This window comes from Suncus etruscus, chromosome 11, assembly GCF_024139225.1.
Source record: "Suncus etruscus isolate mSunEtr1 chromosome 11, mSunEtr1.pri.cur, whole genome shotgun sequence".
In the NCBI taxonomy this organism is placed as follows: Eukaryota; Metazoa; Chordata; class Mammalia; order Eulipotyphla; family Soricidae; genus Suncus; species Suncus etruscus.
Window position 1 is genome coordinate 80,954,358 of NC_064858.1, and position 20,290 is coordinate 80,974,647.

General features: G+C 45.4%; 1 protein-coding gene across 1 annotated transcript in view; it reads left to right on the top strand.

Annotated features, from left to right (window-relative positions):
* The first annotated feature begins 934 nt into the window (after positions 1-934).
* The window catches only part of COPZ1 (COPI coat complex subunit zeta 1), a 29,826-nt gene continuing 10,470 nt past the window's right edge, over positions 935-20,290 (top strand). The window contains exons 1-2 of the mRNA XM_049783614.1: positions 935-969; positions 19,516-19,584. Of these exons, the coding sequence (XP_049639571.1) occupies positions 952-969; positions 19,516-19,584 (87 nt within the window). The 5' untranslated portion in view covers positions 935-951. The remainder of the gene's footprint in view (positions 970-19,515; positions 19,585-20,290) is intronic.

The window sequence follows — 20,290 nt, forward strand, 5'->3', positions numbered from 1 at the left end:
ATATATATACATATATATAATAAACCGAGCGGTCTCCGATGAAAAATCAATAAAGAAAGAAAGAAAAGAAAAAATAAAAGAAAATCTGCTTTTAGAAACTTACTAACATTTTTTGTCCATCCCTGAGTGCAACAGAGCTTGGGTCCCCATTTTGGGGAGTTATTATTGTAGCAATCAATTTCTGGGGGCCTTGATTTAATCTGGTTAACACACTGGCATCTCTTGGTTTTACTTTATGGTTGCGCCGGGTTTCTGTGAGGATGCTGAGTGATTTGAGCAAGAGGGGAGCTAGCAAAAAAATTTGCCAAAGCAAGAGGCTATAAGGGGCAGAATGGGGAGACTCTTGAAATAGTATGAGTGATAATTTCTATTACAGACTTCCGGTTTGTTTAGTTTTTTTTTTTTTTTTTTTTTTTGGTTACACACGGCAATACTCAGGGGTTACTCCTGGCTCTACACTCAGAAATCGCTCCTGGCAGGCGTGGGGGACCATATGGGATGCTGGGACTCGAACCACTGTCCTTCTGCATGCAAGGCAAACGCCCTACCTCTATGCTATCTCTCCGGCCCCTAGAGGCTCCAGTTTTATAGGGTTTAAGGAGACAGCGCCCCCTAAAGGAAGTGCGGATTAAAGTGGCTAAATAACGCATTCAGAATCGCTTCCTCGGTTCCCCTTGGAAACAACCCCGCCCGTACACCACTTCCGCCTCGTTCGCTTATGAGGTTTCGTCATCTTATTGAGTGTTTGAACCGTCAATCAAAGCTTCGAGCTTTCTGATTGGCTGTATTGCGCCCACTGAGCCAGAGACTACACGGATTGGTCGTTAGAGCTCTAGTTGACAGCTGATTATCCAGTAATCTTTTTCCGGGGCGGGGCCTAAGAAGAACATCGGTCCAATCAGAGGTGGCGTCGCTTGTACGTCTCCACGTCGGCACCGGCTGCGGGGCAAGATGGAGGCGCTGATTTTGGTAGGAACTGGAGGGCCAACTGAGATGCTGCAGTGTCCCAAGTGCCGGGGAGTGGGGTGTAGCCTGACTAGGAGGGGAGGAAATTGGGGTATTCTGGGTGAACTTCCGGGACTGAAGGATCTCTGGGTCCCTAAGAGAAAGCGTGGCCTAAGGCAGGAGCTCAAGCCTTGGTTCTGGGTAGGAAGCTCTGCCCAGGAAAAGAAGAGAGTTGGTAAAAAGTTGGAAGCAACACTTTGAGGCTTCAAGACACAGAGGATCAGAAGCGTGTAGGGTTGGGGTACTTGATCTGAAGCCTTGTTAGTGAAGTTCTGATTTGCATTTCTGCAAACCTCCAAACTCCTCAATTTTGGAGGAATTTTGGACAACCCTGATGGTTGTCACAAACCTCAAAACTCCTCAATTTTGGAGGAATTTTGGACAACCCTGATGGTTGTCAAGAGTTTGAGTCATGCTCTTCGTTTCCTGTTATATCTTTTAGATAACTTGTTTTCATTTCATTTTTTAGTTCAGTTTCTATGAAACCTATTATTTAGGGCTGCCATGATCTTTTATAAGTCGGTATTCTTTACGTTCTGGAATATTTAATAGATTTAGCAGGCTTGTGCAGTGTTTTTCCCAGACTCTTTCTTCGGTTTTTCTTGTCCCAGGACACTTTAGGAACTGAATTGCTAGATCGTTAGTTAAGACATTTGGTGGCCAATGTCCCTGTGACTGACTCTTTTTTGCTAGCTCCAAGTATTGTTTTCCTTTTCAAGAAATACAGTATGCTTCTTTTAGGAGTGTGTGATTGACAGAGTGAGAATGTACGTGTCATAGATTTTTGTCTGTGGTACCACAAAACCAGTACCTCACCCATTTGAGACACGCATCATACTGCTGAGCTGTATTCCAGTCTTTTCTTTTAGTGCTGGTACTTTGCACTCTTATCCTCATCAGATAAAAGAATTACGATTCAAAAGGTTCAATTCTGTTTTAAAATGTCAAACAAAGGGGCCGGAGAGATAGCATGGAGGTAAGGTGTTTGCCTTTCATGCAGGAGGTCATCAGTTCGAATCCCGGTGTCCCATATGGTCCCCCGTGCCTGCCAGGAGCAATTTCTGAGCGTGAAGCCAGGAATAACCCCTGAGCACTGTCGGGTGTGACCCAAAAACCACAAAAAAAAAAAAAAATGTCAAACAAAGATAGGAGTCATTATCAGTAAGTAGGTCAGTAAAGTTTAGGTAGAAAACCTAAAATAAGAGTGTTTTCATATTTTCAGTACTAGGCAATCAATAAGATACCCAGAATTGATTCCAGTTCGTCATACAGACAAGGCCAGTGCTCTGCTGCTGTAACATACCCCTTTCCCATGGGGAGCAGAGCCTTTTTAACATGGTTTTGTATGTGTGTTAGTGTTGAGGAAGTTTATGGAAAATATTTTGTAATTACATTTTCTTTACCAGCTACTTCCCCAGTAAAATCTACCTTAATGTGCTTTTTCCTTGTGTCCAGTTTTATTTATTTGAGGAGGTGGGGATGGCTTCACCCAAGTCCTCAGGCCCTTAATCTTGGCTCTGTGCTCAGAGATCACTAATGGTTTGGCTCAGGACCATATGGGTACAGCAGAAAGAACCTGGGTCAGCTACATGCAAGGCAAGTGCCATCCACTGTACTGTCTTTCCAGCTCCTTATGTTCAGGTTTAATCTGTACTAAGATGCTGCATTCAGATACCTATTAACTTGGTTAGATACTCCTGAAAATAATATTATTTTTTGTCCTGAGGAACGTAGGTATTGGGATTAGGGGAGACCAAGGTATAGGGAAAGTGTTTTATTTCCTGCTGAGTATTTATTCAGTTACATCACAAGTCACAATACTCAATGACTTTCTTTTTCTTTTTGGTTTTTGAGCCACACCTGGCAGTACTCAGGGGTTACTCCTGGCTGTCTGCTCAGAAATAGCTCCTGGCAGGCACGGGGGACCATATGGGAGACCGGGATTCGAACCAACCACCTTTGGTCCTGGATCGGCTGCTTGCAAGGCAAACACCGCTGTGCTATTTCTCCGGGCCCACTCAATGACTTTCTATATTTGATCGTGATAAACTATTTTGACTTTAGTTACAGAAGAGTAAATAAAATTCTTAACAGGGAATTAACAAATCTTTCATTTTCTTTTCTTTTTTGGAAAGGGCATTCTTAATGAATCATGTCACAGCCATGATTACATTTGATTCCTCTTGCTTCTAGGCCAAAGTCTCTCTGATTTTACTGTAGGTTTTCTTACTACAGACTTTCCACTTCTTCAGTATGGGTACTTGTACTTTGAGCTCTGACTTCTGAAAAACCTTTATTGGGGACAAAGTACAAACAGATTCAGTTTTTTATTTATTTTGGTTTGGGGGCTCCATCCGGTGGTACTTAGGGGTTACTCTTGACTCTATGCTCAGGAATCACTCTGGGGGGACTATTTGGAATGCTGGGGATCAAATCTAGGTTAGCCTCATGCAAGGCAAACATCCTACTCACTGTACTTTCTCTCTGGCTCCAGGTTTCAATTCTTTTTTTTTTTTTTTTTTTTTTTTGGTTTTTGGGCCACACCCGTTTGAAGCTCAGGGGTTACTCCTGGCTATGCCAGAAATCGCCCCTGGCTTGGGGGACCATATGGGACACCGGGGGATCGAACCGCGGTTCGTCCTACGCTAGCGCTTGCAAGGCAGACACCTTACCTCTAGCGCCACCTTCCCGGCCCTAGGTTTCAATTCTTAGAAGTATCCAGTGTTCTTGATACTAAACCAGTATTTCTTCCTCCGTGTCAGTTCTTTGCAGTGCTCTTTCTGTTCTTTATACTTTCATTATGTTTTGGAATGCCAGTTGAGAATTTATATACCTTTCTTACCATTTCAGTTTTCCTTTGCTGAAGGTTTTTTTTTTTTTTGGTTTTTGGGTCAGACCTGGCAGCACTCAGGGGTTACTCAGAAATCACCTGGCAGGCTCAGGGGACCATATGGGATGCCAGGATTCAAACCACCCTGTCCTCCTGCATGCAAGGCAAATGCTCTACCTCTATGCTATATCTCTCCGGCCCCAGTATTTCCTAATACTTAGGGCATCATTTTCATTATGAAAAGGTGACAATCTTTTGGGTTTTACCTTAGCTTTCTTCTGAACTAAAGTGCCTGTGGTAATTGGATAGTGTTTAATAACCACAGCCATTCATTAGCAAGGGTTTCATTCCACCTTCTGACATCCTTATAGAGCCAGGGAGTTGGTTCAACGAACCAGAACACAGGCTCGACATGTGGATGCTCAGGGTTGCATTCTGCACTACCACTTGGTTCTCATGAGCACCACCAGGTTTGGCCTTCCTTGAAAATTATTTGTTTGTTTTTTGTCCACACAAAGTGATGCTGACTACTTCTAGCTGCATTCAGAAATTAGTCCTGGTACTCGTGGAACCATAGGGATGCTAGGCATTAAACCAGAATCAGCTGTGTGCAAGGCAAATGCACCTTATACTCTTTGTACTTTTGCTCTGGCCCCTGAAAAGTTCTTTTTTTTGGGGGGGCCACACCTGGCGTCGTTGAGGGGTTACTCCTTGCTGTGTACTCAGAAATCGCTCCTAGCAGGCATGTGGGACCATATGGGATGCTGGGATTCGAACCACCATCTGTCCTGGGTCCGCTGCGTGCAAGGCAAATGCCCGATCGCTGTGCTATCTCTCCAGCCCTCTGAAGAGGCTTTTTTTTTTTGGCCACACCTGGTGACACTCAGGGGTTACTCCTGGCTTGGGGGGCTATATGGGACTTGGGGAATCAAACCGAAGTTTGTCCTAGGTTAGCGCAGGCAAGGCAGAAGCCTTACCGCTTGTGCCTCTGCTCCAGCCCAAGTGTTTTGTTTTGTTTTGTTTTTTTGGGTCACATCCGGCAGCGCTCAGGGGTTACTCCTGGCTCTATGCTCAGAAATTGCTTCTGGCAGGCTCAAAGAACCATATGGGATGCCGGGATTTGAACCACCATCTTCTGCATGCAAGGCAAACACCCTACTTCCATGCTATTTTTCTGGCCCCAACAGTTTTTTTTATAATAATGTTTCTTTAGAGTCAGAGAGAGCTTTTTTTTTGGTTTTTGGGTCACACCCGGCAGCGCTCAAGGGTTACTCCCGGCTCTATGCTCAGAAGTCGACCCCGGCAGGCACAGGGGACCATATGGGATGCCAGGATTCTAACCACCGTCCTTCTGCATGAAAGGCAAACGCCTTACCTCTGTGCTATTTTTCCGGCCCCAGCATTTTTTTTTTTTGTTTGTTTTGTTTTTGGTTTTTGGGCCACACCCGTTTGACGCTCAGGGGTTACTCCTGGCTATGTGCTCAGAAATCGCCCCTGGCTTGGGCGGACCATATGGGACGCCGGGGGATCGAACCTCGGTCCTGATCCTTGGCTAGCGTTTGCAAGGCAGACACCTTACTTCCAGCGCCACCTACCCGGCCCCCAGCATTTTTTTTTTTATAATAAAGTTTCTTCATAGCCAGAGAGCTCAAAGGGCTAAGTTCATTCTTGCATGCAGAAGGAATGGTTGGATTCCTAATACTACATGTCACCCAAGCACCACCAGGAATTACCAGGCACCAAGCTAGGTGTGGCACAAAAAACCCAAAACAAACAAAATCCCTTTTTTGGGGGCCTGGGAGGGGTATTTTGGGGCCACATCCTGTAGTGTTCAGAGCTTACTTCTGGCTCTTCACTCAGGAATCACCTCAGGCAAGCTCAGAGGCTATGAGAGTGCCAAGAAGCCACATGCAAGGCAAGTGCCATACCCACTGTACTGTCCCTCCATGTGCTTGCACCCCCCTTTAGACATTTTTGGGGGGTCACACTCGATGGTGCTTGGGTTACTCCTGACTTCGTTAAGAAATTGCTTCTTGGGCCGGAGAGATAGCATGGAGGTAAAGTGATTGCCTTTCATGCAGGAGGTCATCGGTTCGAATCCCGGCGTCCCATGTGGTCCCCCGTGCCTGCCAGGAGCAATTTCTGAGCCTGGAGCCAGGAATAACCCCTGAGCACTGCCGGGTGTGACCCAAAAACCAAAAAAAAAAAAAAAAAAAGAAATTGCTTCTTGGCAGGCTTGGGGGACATATAGGATGCTGGGTTTCGAACGACCATCTGTAATGGGACTGACTACTGCTGTACTATCTATCTGTCCCCCCCACTAGACTTTTTATATTTTTTTTCTTATTTTGTCTGGGTTTTAGGGGAAATCTAATCAAAGCATATTTTATATATATACCTCTAAAAGTTATTTGCCATAGGATATTGAGAAGAAAAGAAGAAACTAGTAGAACCTAAATTGAAATATAGCAATTTTGTTTTTGTTTTTGTTTTTGTTTTTGTTTTTTGTTTTTGTTTTTTGTTTTTTGTTTTTGGGCCACACCCGACGGTGCTCAGGGGTTACTCCTGGCTGTCTGCTCAGAAATAGCTCCTGGCAGGCACGGGGGACCATATGGGACACCGGGATTCGAACCAACCACCTTTGGTCCAGGATTGGCTGTTTGCAAGGCAAACGCCGCTGTGCTATCTCTCCCGGCCCTTGTTTTTGTTTTTTTGGGGCCACACCCGTTTGACGCTCAGGGGTTACTCCTGGCTATGCGCTCAGAAATCACCCCTGGCTTGGGGGGGACCATATGGGACGCCGGGGGCAGTCCATCCTACGCTAGCGCTTGCAAGGCAGACACCTTACCTCTAGCGCCACCTTCCTGACCCCTAAATATGGCAATTTATAAATAAATACTAGTAGGTGCCTTCATTTAGCTGTTTTGTTTGTTTGTTTGTTTGTTTTTGTTTTGGGGCCACACCCGGCAGTGCTCAGGGGTCACTCCTGGTTGTCTGCTCAGAAATAGCTCCTGGCAGGCACGGGGACCATATGGGACACCGGGATTCGAACCAACCACCTTTGGTCCTGGATCGGCTGCTTGCAAGGCAAACGCTGCTGTGCTATCTCTCCAGGCCCCATTTAGCTGCTTTACGGTGGATTGTGTTTTTTTCTTTTTTTTTTTTTTTTTTTTTTTTTTCTGTCAGTGTTGTCTATGAGGTTGTGAGCCCCAAACCCCTATGCTTTTTTTTGTTTCGTTTTGTTTTTTGTTTTTTTGTTTGTTTTGGGTACTCTCGTCTGTGCTCAGGGGTTACTCCTGGCTCTAGGCTCAGAAATTGCTCCTGGCTGGCTCGAGGGACCATATGGGATGCCGGGATTCAAACCACCGTCCTTCTGCATGCAAAGCAAACACACTACCTCCATGCTATCTCTTTGGCCCCTCTATGCTTTTTTTTTTAAAGCACTATTGATTGATTGATTGATTGTTGGGCCACACCCAGTGGTGCTCAGGGGCCACTCCTGGCTCTGCACTCAGAAATCACTCCTGGCAGGCTTGGGGGAGGGGGACCATATGGGATGCCAGGAATCGAACTGGGTCCCTTAGCAGTTAAGCTATTGCTTTAGCCCCATGTCCCTAACTATTTTGACTAGCTGATTTTGGCTGGTTCTCCTTGGCTGTTGACTGGAACAGGGTCTCCGTAGGTGATCTTTTCTATTAGTAATCTGTGGAACCTTAAAAATTATGACTTGGGGTGCCAGAGAGATAGCATGGAGGTAAGGCATTTTTTTTTTTTTTTGGTTTTTGGGCCACACCCGGCAGTGCTCAGGGGTTACTCCTGACTGTCTGCTCAGAAATAGCTCCTGGCAGGCACGGGGGACCATATGGGACACCGGGATTTGAACCAACTACCTTTGGTCCTGGATCAGCTGCTTGCAAGGCAAACTCTGCTGTGCTATCTCTCCGGGCCCGAGGTAAGGCATTTGCCTTTCATGAAGAAGGTCATTGGTTCAAATCCTGGCATCCCATATGGTCCCCGTGCCTGCCAGGAGCGATTTCTGAGCATGGAGCCAGGAGTGACCCCTGAGCACTGCCGTGCTCAGTCACTGTGTGACCTAAAAAAAACAAAAAAACAAAAATTATAACTTGGGGGTCCAGAGTGGTGGTGCAAATGGTAGGACGTTTGTTTTGCTTTAGTCACTGTGTGACCTAAAAAAAACAAAAAAAAAAATTATAACTTGGGGGTCCAGAGTGGTGGTGCAAATGGTAGGACGTTTGTTTTGCATGCACTAACCAAGGACAGACTGTGGTTCAATCCCCCAGCATCCCATATGGTTCCCCAAGCCAGGATTGATTTCTGAGTGCATAACTAGGAGTAACCCTTTAGTGTCACCAGGTGTGGCCCCAAAACAACAACGACAAAAATGACTTGGGACCAAACCTATAGTACAGTAAGTAAAGTGCTTGCCTTACATGCATCTGACCTGGGTTACATCTTGGCTTTCCATATAGTGCCCCCAAACACCAGTGCAGAGCCAGGAATGCAGAACCCCTGAACATCACTGAATGTGGCCTAAAAACAGTAATTAACAAAATAATGACTCTTTCCTCCCTTTCCTTTTTCACCCCCTACCTGAATCCTCAAAACAGAGTTAACTCACTTCAGTCTACAGTACTAAGTCTTTCCTCAGAGTTTTCTTTTTTTGCTGGTTTCTGGGCTGCACCCAGCAGTGTTCACGGGTTACTCCTGGCTCTGCACTTAGGAATTACTTCTGGCAGTGCTGGGGGGACCTTATGGGATCCCAGGGATCGAATTTAGGTCAGCCACATGCAAGGCAAACAGACACCCTACCTGCTGTACTACTGCTCTGGCCCATTGTGTTCATGTTTTTAATCCTCTCTAGATCCATTGTCTCTCTGAGTTCTTCTCCAGTACTTTATAGTTCAGATTTCTTAAATCTGCCTTTCCTGCCCCTCAATTTTTCATCCTAAAACAGTGGCCAAGTCCCAGACCCAAAGCTTCATTCAAAAATCAGGCTATCCTGAGTGCACCACGTTATGTGTGTAAGTGCAGGAGGAAACGATGCAGAATCCGTGCAGAATCCGTCAGTGAGTCTTAAAGGTTGCTGTTGCTCTGTGGCCTTTGCTTCCTGAATCATTTTAATGGGGCTTTTGTTAAATTCTTTTGGCACTAACAGTAGGGGTGCTTGGCCTAAATGCCCCCTCCTCCCCCTGCTCTGGGCAAAGGTATCAATTACATTAAGCCCCCAAAGCACTCCCATCTAGTTCCTGGCAGTCCCCAGTGCCCTGCTCCCAGCTGTGTCCTTGCCTGGGCTTGGCCCCTCCATTTCGTTAGGAGAAGCAATCTCCACTCCTGCACTGTGGAGATATATTTCTCAGCTCGGGTGCAAGCAGTGCCAGCACTGCCCCCAGTGAGGTCCTTGGCAGCCATAAAAATTTTTATTGTGATTATGTTGGTGTCGGGGTGTCCATCTGGGTTATTGCACACCTAGTTTAATTGATTGAAGTTTAATTTATTGACACTTCAAATTAAATGATCAGAATAAACTGTGCTGTTACTCTGGCCGGCTTGTTTTAATGGTTGATTGCTGGAAGCAGACCTTGGCTTGAACTAAAACCCCTGAAGAGCAATTGACGCTGCTTCTAACTCTCCCTGTGTCTTGCCCTCCAAGAAGACCTCGTTATAGATTTCCGACGTATTTATATATATTTTTTCCCTCTCCTTCACAGTGGTGGGAAAGAGTTGGTCCCTGGCAAGGTATAAATTATATCGAAGGTCTGGGGGATCTGTCACACAGTAAGAAGAAAAGGAGGGGCCTGCCTGTGAAGAAAGCCAGGCCCTTGAGAAGCCAGGTCTTCCCTGGGAGGCAGGATGAATGCAATTATCCAGGTATTTGAGGGAGCCCAGTGGCAGATTTAGGGTCTTTTTTCATCTGGACTGTTGCTACTGTTTTTCACTTTATCAACATGACTTGGTTAGATATTGACAGGAAAGCTAGTTAGGGCAAAGGAACTTGAGAAGTGTAGGAGAGAGGATAGAAGAGGAGCATTGAAGGCCAGAGTGCTAGCACAGCATATTTGCCTTGTACACTCGGACCCAGGTTCAATCCCAGCATCCCATATGGTCCCCTGAGCATCTCTAAGAGTAATTCCTGAGCACAGAGCCAGAATTAACCCAGCATTGCTCAATGTGGCTCAAAAACCAGGAAAACAAACAAAAAAGAGTAAGAGAAGCACAAAGTCTGCTTAAATTTGAGTAATTTGGAAGACAGAAGGCAGATTGTTAGCGAGCAGCTGGACAAGATGGACATGGGATAAGATGCTGGTGCAGGCAAAGGCCTTTTTCATTCCACTGCCCTTGCATAGATTAGCTTCCTCTCAGATTGTTGGCTCTGTCTGCTAGCCCCCAACCTGTGCCACCCCTTCTTGATCTGTGTAGAATTCTTCATATCTCCTGTCACTTATACAGGCTGCACGTGTCTCCTTATTTAACTTAAAACATTTTTTTCTGTTTCTAAAAATTTGCTCAATAGGCTGAATGCATACTTTGAGTGCAGGAGGCCTGGTTTGTTTGGTTTTCTTTTTTTTTTTTTTTTTTTTTTTTGGTTTCTTTGGTTTTGGACCACACCTGGCTTACTTCAGGCTGTTTAGAGATCACTTCTAGTGGGCTTAGGAGACTATCTGGGGGTGCCAGGGATCAAAACCATGTTGACCACATAAAAAAGCAAGGATTCTATATGCTGTACTATCACTTCAGCCTTAGGAGGAGGCCTGCTTTTGATCCCTGATACCACAGAGTCCTTTGAGACCAGGTACAAGCAGCCCAGTCCCCAGTCTCCACCATCACCAGGTATGGTCCCAAAATAAGGAAATTAATTTTTTTCTTGCTATTAGGGACCTGTATGCACAGACAATTGGTTCAGGTAGTTCTATTTTCCAGTTTTCTCCACTGCCTTTTCTATTATTTGTGTAGTTTTTAGTGGGAGATTGAGATTAAGGACGAGGAACAGTAGTTCTGCAAATGGTTGATTTGGAGGAGCAAAATCAACAGAGAGATAACATAGTCTGTTGGTTCAGGAGTCCTGTGTCCAGGAGTGGATGGGGAGAGCATAGGGGAATGATACAAATGATACAAGGTTTTGTATACCCCATTTGTTTTTCCTTTTGCTTAGTGATATTTATTTATTTATTTATTTATTGGTTTTTGGGCCACACCCGGTGACGCTCAGGGGTTACTCCTGGCTATGTGCTCAGAAATCGCTCCTGGCTTGGGGGACCATATGGGACGCCAGGGATTTGTCCTAGGCTAGCACAGGCAAGGCAGGCGCCTTACTGCTTAGTGATATTTAAATGAAGGCTGTTGAATTACCAAATTGTGAAGACTATCAGGAATTTCTTTTTTTTTTTTTTTTTTTTTTTTTTTTTTGGTTTTTTTGGGTCACACCTGGCAGTGCTCAGGGGTTATTCCTGACTCCAGGCTCAGAAATTGCTCCTGGCAGGCACAGGGGACCATATGGGACGCTGGGATTCGAACCGATGACCTCCTGCATGAAAGGCAAATGCCTTACCTCCATGCTATCTTTCCGGCCCCTTGTTTTGTTTTTGGGTCACATCCCGAAGTGCTCAGGGGTTACTCCTGGCTCTGTGCTCAGAAATCGCTCTTGGCAGGCTCAGGGAACCAGATAGGATGCCGGGGAATCTAACCGGGGTTTTCCATTTTCCAGTGTTAACCACGTGCAAGGCAAATGTCCTACTGCTATGTTATTGCTCTGCCCCCTATCAGGAATTTATTTTTTGTTTTTGTTTTTGGGTAACACCCAGTGAAGCTCAGGGGTTACTCCTAGCTGTTCGCTCAGAAATTGCTCCCTTGGGCCAGAGAGATAGCATAGCGGTTGGGCGTTTGCCTTGCACACAGCCGATCCAGGACGAATGGTGATTCAAATCTTGGCCTCTCATATGGTCCCCGTGCCTGCCAGGAGTGATTTCTGAGCACAGATCCAGGAGGAATCCTGAGCGACACTGGGTGTGACCCAAAAACCAAAAACCAAAAAAAGAAAAAAATCGCTCCCTTCGGGGTCCATATGGGATGCCGGGGGATCGAACCGAGGTCCATCCTAGATCTGCTTGTGCAAGGCCTATGCCCTACTGCTTGCACCACTGCTCCATCCCCCCTATCAAGAATTTCTAATGTTGTGTTTAGGCCTGAAGGATGGAGCTCTCTACTTTGTTCACCTGTCTTCTCATTTCTATACTTCTTTCACTTCTATTATAGTTGAAGAACCAGGGACTTTGTGATCTCTGGGCAGACTCTAGTTGACTGGCTTTCTGAATTTTCAGAAAGGTCCTGAGACTGCATTCCTGGAAAGCTTGGGACTCTTGTACTGTTGCTGTCACCAAATTTAGTCTCTGGAAGCTGGAGAAGTGTAGTATGACCTTTGCTCCCCCTGCTGGCTGTGTTAGTTTTCTCAGTCATATTTACTAGTTTTAAAGGCCACACACATTTATTGAAGTCATTACTTGGGTATTAGAGGAAACAGTGGTATTACAGAACTATCACTCGTTTTTCTCCAACTGCAGTCTTACTGTCTTCCTAGGGAATCTCAATAAGTTACAAACTTACTTGTTTGAATTCCTTAAGTCATAAAATTTGTGTAGGTGTATTTTTCTGGTAACAAAGTCCTTAGATTTCATCCTATTTAGGGGGCCTGTTGTATCTCAAAAATCATAATAACTTTATAGGGCCGGAGCGATAGCACAGCAGTAGGGTGTTTCTGCCCAGAATGGACCTGGATTTGATCCCAGGCGTCCGAGCATGTAGCCAGGAGTAACCCCTGAGGGTCACTGGGTGTGGCCCAAAAGCCAGGAAAAAAAAAAAGAAATTGATCTGGGGGTGGGGAAGAGTGATAGCACAGTGAGTAGGCAGTGAGTAGGGCATTTGCTTTGCACACAGCCAAACCAGGTTCTGTCTCCAGCATCCCATACGGGTCCCCCAAACCTATCAGGAGTGATTCCTGAGCTCAGAATCAGGAGTAACCCCTAAGTGATACTGGGTGTGGCCACCCCCTAAAAAAAAAGAAAGAAAGGAAAAAAGAAATTGGTACCTGGGTCCAGAGAGATAGCATGGAGGTCGGATGTTTGCCTTGCATGCAGAAGGACGGTAGTTTGAATTTGGCATCCCATATGATCCCCTGAGCTTGCTGGGAGTGACTCCTGAGCATAGAGCCAGGAGTAACCCTGCCGAAGGAAGGAAGGAAGGAAGGAAGGAAGGAAGGAAGGAAGGAAGGAAGGAAGGAAGGAAGGAAGGAGAGAAAGAAGAAAGAAAAAGAAAGAAAGAGAAAGAGAGAGAGAAAGAAAGGAGAGGAGAGAAAGAGAAAGAAAGAAAGAAAGAAAGAAAGAAAGAAAGAAAGAAAGAAAGAAAGAGAGAGAGAGAGAGAGAGAGAGAGAAAGAAAGAAAGAAAGAAAGAAAGAAAGAAAGAAAGAAAGAAAGAAAGAAAGAAAGAAAGAAAGAAAGAAAGAAAGAAAGAAAAAGAAAGAAATTGGTACAAGGTTGAAGAGATTAGATGGTACAGCAGGTTAGATGCTTGCCTTATACATAGCTGACCAAGTGTAACCCGTGGTAACATTTACAGTTTCTGAACCTTGCCAGGAATAAATTCTGACTGTCGTGCCAGGAGTAAGAGCTGAACACAGCTGGATGTGAAAGAGAAGAAGAGTCAGGAAGGCAGGAGGGAGAAAAGAGAAAGGGAGAGGGAAAGAAAGAAATTGGTAAAGGGACTTTACAGAAAGCTCAAAGGACTAAAGCACATGCTTGGCATATGGAAACTCCAGGCTTTTCAGTCCTCCAGCACTGCTAACAATGATCCCTGAACATTTGCCAGTAGTCCCTGAGCACTTTTGGGTATAGCCCAAAAAACAAACAACAATAAAAGAAGTTTGTGGAGCCAGGCATGTATCTACCATGATTCAGTCCTTGGCAACCACATATGGTCCCTAAAACCCATCAGGAGTCATCCCAGAGCATAGAGCCAGCAGTGAGCCCTGAGCACTTCCGATATGGCCTAAAAGTACCTGTTTGGTCACATGAAGCTGAGAATGGTGTCTAGGAATTTCCCTTTGTTTTAACTGTCTTTTTTTTGGGGGGTGGGGGAGGTCACACCTGGTCTTACTCCTGGTAGGTTCAGGGGACCTTATGGGATGCCGGGATTTGAACCGGGTCCTTCCTGTGTTGGCCGTGTGCAAAGCAAATGCCTCACCGCCGTGCTATTGCTCCGGCCTCTTGTTTTCACTGTCTTAGTTTAACTTTATAAATAGATTTGAAGGAAGAGGTATTTTTGTAGTTTATCAAAGCATATCACCAAGCCTCAGGGATGACTATAAAGATTGTAAGTGGGGAATGAAGAACTTTTCTAGAGGGAAAGAATAATTCACTGGGTTATTACTTGTGCCCTTTCAGCTCCCTGGAGAGCATCCTCTAACTCCATAGAGGCTTTTGGAGATTTTACCAGAATGAGTTTTAGTTGTAGTTCCCATGTAGCCTGTTCCCCCTCCAGATTGTCCCCAGTCCTGTTTCTGGTGGCACATCATGATCTTACAAGAGTGTTCTTTTACTGAATACATTCCAAACAGTCTTGATTTGTTTTGTTTGTTTAAGACTACATCTCTACCACTTTGATTTTAGAACACCTGAATAAGATTTTTGATCGATGATGGGGACAGAGCGATAGTACAGTGTTTGCCTTGCACGCGGCCAGCCTGGTTTGGATCTCCAGCATCCCACATGGTACCCTGAGGCCTGCCAGGAGTAATTTCTGAGTGCACAGCCAAGAGGAACCCTTGAATGCTGCTGGGCATGACCCAAAAAGAGAGAGGGGAGGGCATGAACCAAAAAAAATGAGAGAGAGAGGGAGAAAGAAAAAGAGAGAGAGAGGAAGAAAGGAGAGAGGAGAGGAGAAAGAAAGAGCGCTTTGATCGAGACTTGCTTTTTGATATTTTTGCTGACTGAGGCAGCTGCATGTTTTTTGAAGGCCAACAGGGGGCAGCACTAGGAACGATGCTCCTTCACTAGGCCTTTATGTGCTGGGGGAAGGGATACTAGATGTTAATCTTCTTCTGCAGGCTTCTGAAGCCCCTGGTTGAGATCAAAGAGTAGTTTGCAGCACGCTAGTTGCTTGTTCTGTGTTTCTGCTGTCTGAAAGTCTGATCTAGTATTCTTGATACAAAAGCATCCATGAGGCCGGAGCGATAGCACAGCGAGCGAGTGGTAGGGCGTTTGTCTTGCACGCGGCTGACCCAGGACCGACTTGGGTTCGATCTCCGGCGTTCCATATGGTCCCCTGAGCCAGCAGTAACCCCTGAGTGTCACTGAGTGTGGCCCAAAACCAAATCAAAACAAAACAAAAAAATATTTTGGGGCCAAAGTGATAGCACTTCAGTAGGGCTTTTGCCTTGCACATGGCTGTCTAGGACAAACCTGGGTTCAATCCCTGGCATCCTATATGGTTGTTCCCCCCCCCCCAAGCCAGGAGCAATTTCTGAGAGCATAGCCAGGAGTAATCCCCGAGTGTCACCAGATGTGCCCCCCTCCCAAAAAAAAACTATTCATGAGCCTCTGAGCCCCCAGCCTCCCACACAACAGTTTGCCCACATAGCATTTCCAGGCACCCTTAGCATTTGAGGTGAAGTTCTGTTATACACTCAGGCTGTGGCTCTCTGAAAGTCAGTGCATCACAGAACTTTGTCTCGAAAGCTTTCCAGCAGCCACTCATTCGGGAGTGGGAGGAAAGAATAGGCTCTTTAAAATTTTTCCAAACTGGATTTTTAAACCTAACCTTGTAGGGTCTTTCTCAGTAATCAGAATTTAATGTATTACAAGGTCAAGCCTAGTCCATTGTCCAGGAAGCCCATTTCTCAATGGCAGGGAGTTATTTATAAACTTGCCCTTTGCAAAAACTCAGAAATGAAATTACATTATCAGTAATGGCTTCTGGGGCCTTTAAACTGGCTGATTTTATGGTATGAGGCAACTCCTGGCATTCCCATTCCTGAAAGGTAAAGGCCCCCAACTGCAGTGGTCACAGCTCCAGTCAGGAGGTGGCAGGAGAAGTAAAGGAGAAGGTGCTGGCTCTTGCTGGAACTGGTGGAAAGCAGTTGCATGCTCTTGCCCCAATCCTCAGCCTTTGTGAGTGTGGTAGTAATTCCTTTGGAATTACTGGAGTAATCAACCTGTTCTCTACAACCTTTTTTTTTTTTTTTTTTTTTTTGGTTTTTGGGTCACACCTGGCAGTGCTCAGGGGTTATTCCTGGCTCCAGGCTCAGAAATTGCTCCTGGCAGGCACAGGGGACCATATGGGGCGCCGGGATTCGAACCGATGACCTCCTGCATGAAAGGCAAACGCCTTACCTCCATGCTATCTCTCCGGCCCTCTCTACAACCTTTTTACCCCTTAGAGAGCTGTAGTAGTTAGATCTGGTCCTCTCCTTACTTTTTTTTTTTTTTTTTTTTTTGGCCACATGTGGTAATGCTTAGGATTGATCCTGGCTCAGAGATTACTCCTGATGGTGCTCAGAGTACCACGGGGTGTTGGAGATTAAACTTTAGACAGACCGAATGCAAGGCAAGCACCCTATCTACAAGCACTACTATCTCCCCAAACCCTCTCCTTGTCTCCTGTTATTTTTGTTTGGGTGTGTTTTTTTTTGGACGGGGGGCACACTCAGAGGTGTTCATCGTTACTCCTGGCTTTTGCGTTCAGAAATCACTCCTGGCAGTCTCGGGGGACCATATGGGGTACAGGGGATTTAACCTGGATTGGCTGTATGCAAAGCAAACTCCCTACCTGTACCTGCTGTGCTATTACTCTGGCCTTCTTTTATGTTGTGAATTTTTTTTTTTTTTTCTTTTCTAGGAAGAGTCAGCATGTCTGGGTTTCCTTTATAATAGCCTCCAGGAAGCGAGTGAAAAAGATTCAGGATAGAACCCAAGATCTCTTTTCTTCTGTTGTTTTTAAGTTCTCACAATCATTCTCTTTGCCACAAAAGACATTATCTGTTCTCCTACTTCAGTAATCTCCAACAACGACTTGTCCACGTGTGTCGCACCCGTCTCATGCTTTGATTATAACTACAGATCTGTAGACTGGTTTGCAGGATGGGGGACCGTTCTGTAGGTATAAAAGCTTGACAATTATTGTACAGCATTGCTGGTGGCCGTACAGATTTCTTTTCCTTGGGGATTTCATTCTTCCTAGGGATGCCATACTCACTCTGTGTTACACATGGCACCATTACAGTTTTAGTTCAAGCCACTAAGAAGCTTGCTGAGGTTGCTTTGATTATGGATAGTACAGAGCCAAAGATCTCTAGGGCCAAGTTGTGAAAAAATTCATTTTTCTTTGAAAATTGGAGAGCTATTCAGGCTTAAGGAGCTTGCCTTGCATATGATTGTCCTTGGTTTAATGTTCAGTATAACATGTGTTCCTTTGAACACATGTTGCCTTGGTTACTTCTGAGCACAGAGCCAGGAATAGTCCTTTAGTACCACCAGTTGTGACATACAACCCCCTCCTTTTTTTTTTTTTTGAAGTAAGGAGAGCTGGTGTTCTTCATCTCCTTTTTTTTTTTAAAAAAAAGAACGGACTTTTTTTTGTGTGTGTTTTGGGGCCACATCGGTGGTGCTCAGGAGTTACTCCTGGTTCAGAAATCACTCCTGGCAGGGTCGGGGGACCGTATGGGATGCCAGGGATCAAGCCAGGGTCAGCCCTGGGTCAGCTGCGTGCAAGGCAAATACTCTACTACTGAGCTATTGTTCCAACCCTAAAAAGCTGACTTTCTGGGACCAGAGCAATAGTACAGTAAGCATGGCACTTGCCTTACATGCGACTGATCCAGGTTTCAATCCTGAGTACTCCATACCGTCCTCCGAGCTAGCCATTAGTGACCCCTGAGCACAGAACCAGGAGTAAGCCTTGATGTGGCCCCTAAAAAGAAAAAATATTTACCCATTCCCTTGTACTGTTTTTAAATCCCTGAGTTCCAGTAGGTTCTTTATGTAGAACAGAAATCTCTGGCGCCTCCTGGAACAGCTGACCCTGTGGAGGTTGCAGTTCTTTTATGTTTAGCTATGATTCTTTTCTCTCCCTCTTGGATCTTGGATAAACACATGCTTGGAGAATGTGGTTGACCCCTGTGAGGTCTGTGGGTTTCCTATGGACGGCCAGGAAAGGGAGTGTAGCAAAGCAACAGTCCTGGCTCCTTCCTAGCATGGAAGGGATGGTGGTGGTAGTGAAAGTTACTTAGGAAGTCAATAAGGTGATCTTGCAGTACACTCAGGCCTGTGCCTCTTCCTTCCTCTTCTCCTGCTCCCAGCTAACTGCTTCCCTAGAAACTGCAAGAGTAGAGCTTTTGCAGAGCCATACACTTTGCAGTTTGAGTTTAACTGCTAAACTGAGACTGTGGTTTGTCCAAGCACACTTTTTTTTAATTAATTAATTAATTTTTGTTTTTGGGCCACACCTGTTGACTCTCAGGGGTTACTCTTGGCTGGGGGGGACCATATGGGACGCTGGGGGATTGAACCGCGGTCTATCCTGGGTTAGCACTTGCAGGGCAGATGCCTTACCTCTAATGCCACCACTCTGGCCCCACTTTTTTTTTTTTATTTTATCATTAATTTTCTGTGGTGTTGGGAATTGAGCCCACTGACTCATACATTTGACCATTGCTCTCCATTGAACCATATCTCTTGCCTCCGAGTTCAGTTCTAACAGTAAAAGAAAACTGCCCTCATCTTCAGGCCCCAGTGTCTTTCAGTAGGATCCTCTTCTCACTGCTTTTTAACTTTCCTTAAAATAGAGAAAGGTTTTATCTTCTCATCTTGACAATGGTGGTCATCAGGAGATAGTAGAATTAAGGAATTAGGATCAGCTTTGGCATTGGGTTGATGAGGTGCTGGAAGTGATGGTGGTAGTGGTGGTGTGTGTGTGTGTGTGTGTGTGTGTGTGTGTGTGTGTGTGTGTGTGTGTGTGTGTGTGTGTGTGTGTGTGTGCATGCTTCATTGTTAGGGCATTCAGTTTTATTTTAAATGGCTTCATGCAGTGTCTATCAATTAACCTGATCACATTCTGTGTCCACCTGTTCATGGGATACCAAGGAAGCCAGATAACTTGGAAAATAACTGTAGCATAATATTTGGAAATACATGCATGAACTACCTCAGTTAAATCTTCTGCTCACGGGGCCGGAGAGATAGCATGGAGGTAAAGCGTTTGCCTTTCATGCAGGAGGTCATCGGTTCGAATCCCGGCGTCCCATATGGTCCCCCGTGCCTGCCAGGAGCAATTTCTGAGCCTGGAGCCAGGAATAACCCCTGAGCACTGCCGGGTGTGACCCAAAAACCACAAAAAAAAAAAAAAAAAAAAAAAAAAATCTTCTGCTCACATAGCTCAGAGACTCAGTTTCTTTGGTGCTTCCCTTTGTTGAAATGCCTCCACCTTCAATTCAGTTCCTGTCCTGCTGGTTATCCTCAGTAGAAAATATCATAGCTTCGCTAGTTTGGGATTGGGAATATAGATGTGGAGTCACTTCTTTGCCCCCTAATAGCCGCAGTAGGACTTGAAGAAGGTTGAAAGTTTGCCAGTCATGACAGGAGCCTTCCAGACTGAATGTCTATTCCTCTCTCCTCAGGAACCCTCCTTGTATACTGTCAAAGCCATTCTTATTCTAGACAATGATGGAGATCGACTCTTTGCCAAGGTGAGATTTTCTTTCAGATTTGATTTCCCATAAGACGAAGACTTGCTCTGAGCTTTGAATTGCGGGACTTGGCCCTCTTACCTCATATTTCTCTCCTATTAACATTTAATTTAATTTAATTAAAAAAAAAATTTTTTTTTGGTTTTTGGGCCACACCCGGTAACGCTCAGGGGTTACTCCTGGCTATGTGCTCAGAAGTTGCTCCTGGCTTGGGGGACCATATGGGACACTGGGGGATCGAACCACGGTCCGTCCAAGGCTAGCGCAGGCAAGGCAGGCGCCACCACCCGGCCCCTAATTAAAAAATTTTTATTTAAAAAAATTTTTTTTATTTTTGCTCTTCGGGCCACACCTAGTGACGCTCAGGGGTGACTCCTTTCTTTTTTTTTTTTTTTTTTTGGGGGGGGTGACTCCTTTCTATGTGCTCAGAAATCGCACCTGATTTGGGGGATCATATGGAATGTCTGTCCTAGGTTAGCATGTGCAAGGCAAATGGCCTACCGCTTGTGCCACTCCTCCAGCCCCTTAGTTTTTGTTTTCGTTTTGTTTTGTTTTTTTTTTTGGTTTCTGGGTCACACCCGGCATCGCTCAGGGGTTACTCCTGGCTCTATGCTCAGAAATCGCCCCTGGCAGCACGGGGGACCATATGGGATGCCGGGATTTGAACCACCGTCCTTCTGCATGAAAGGCAAATGCCTTACCTCCA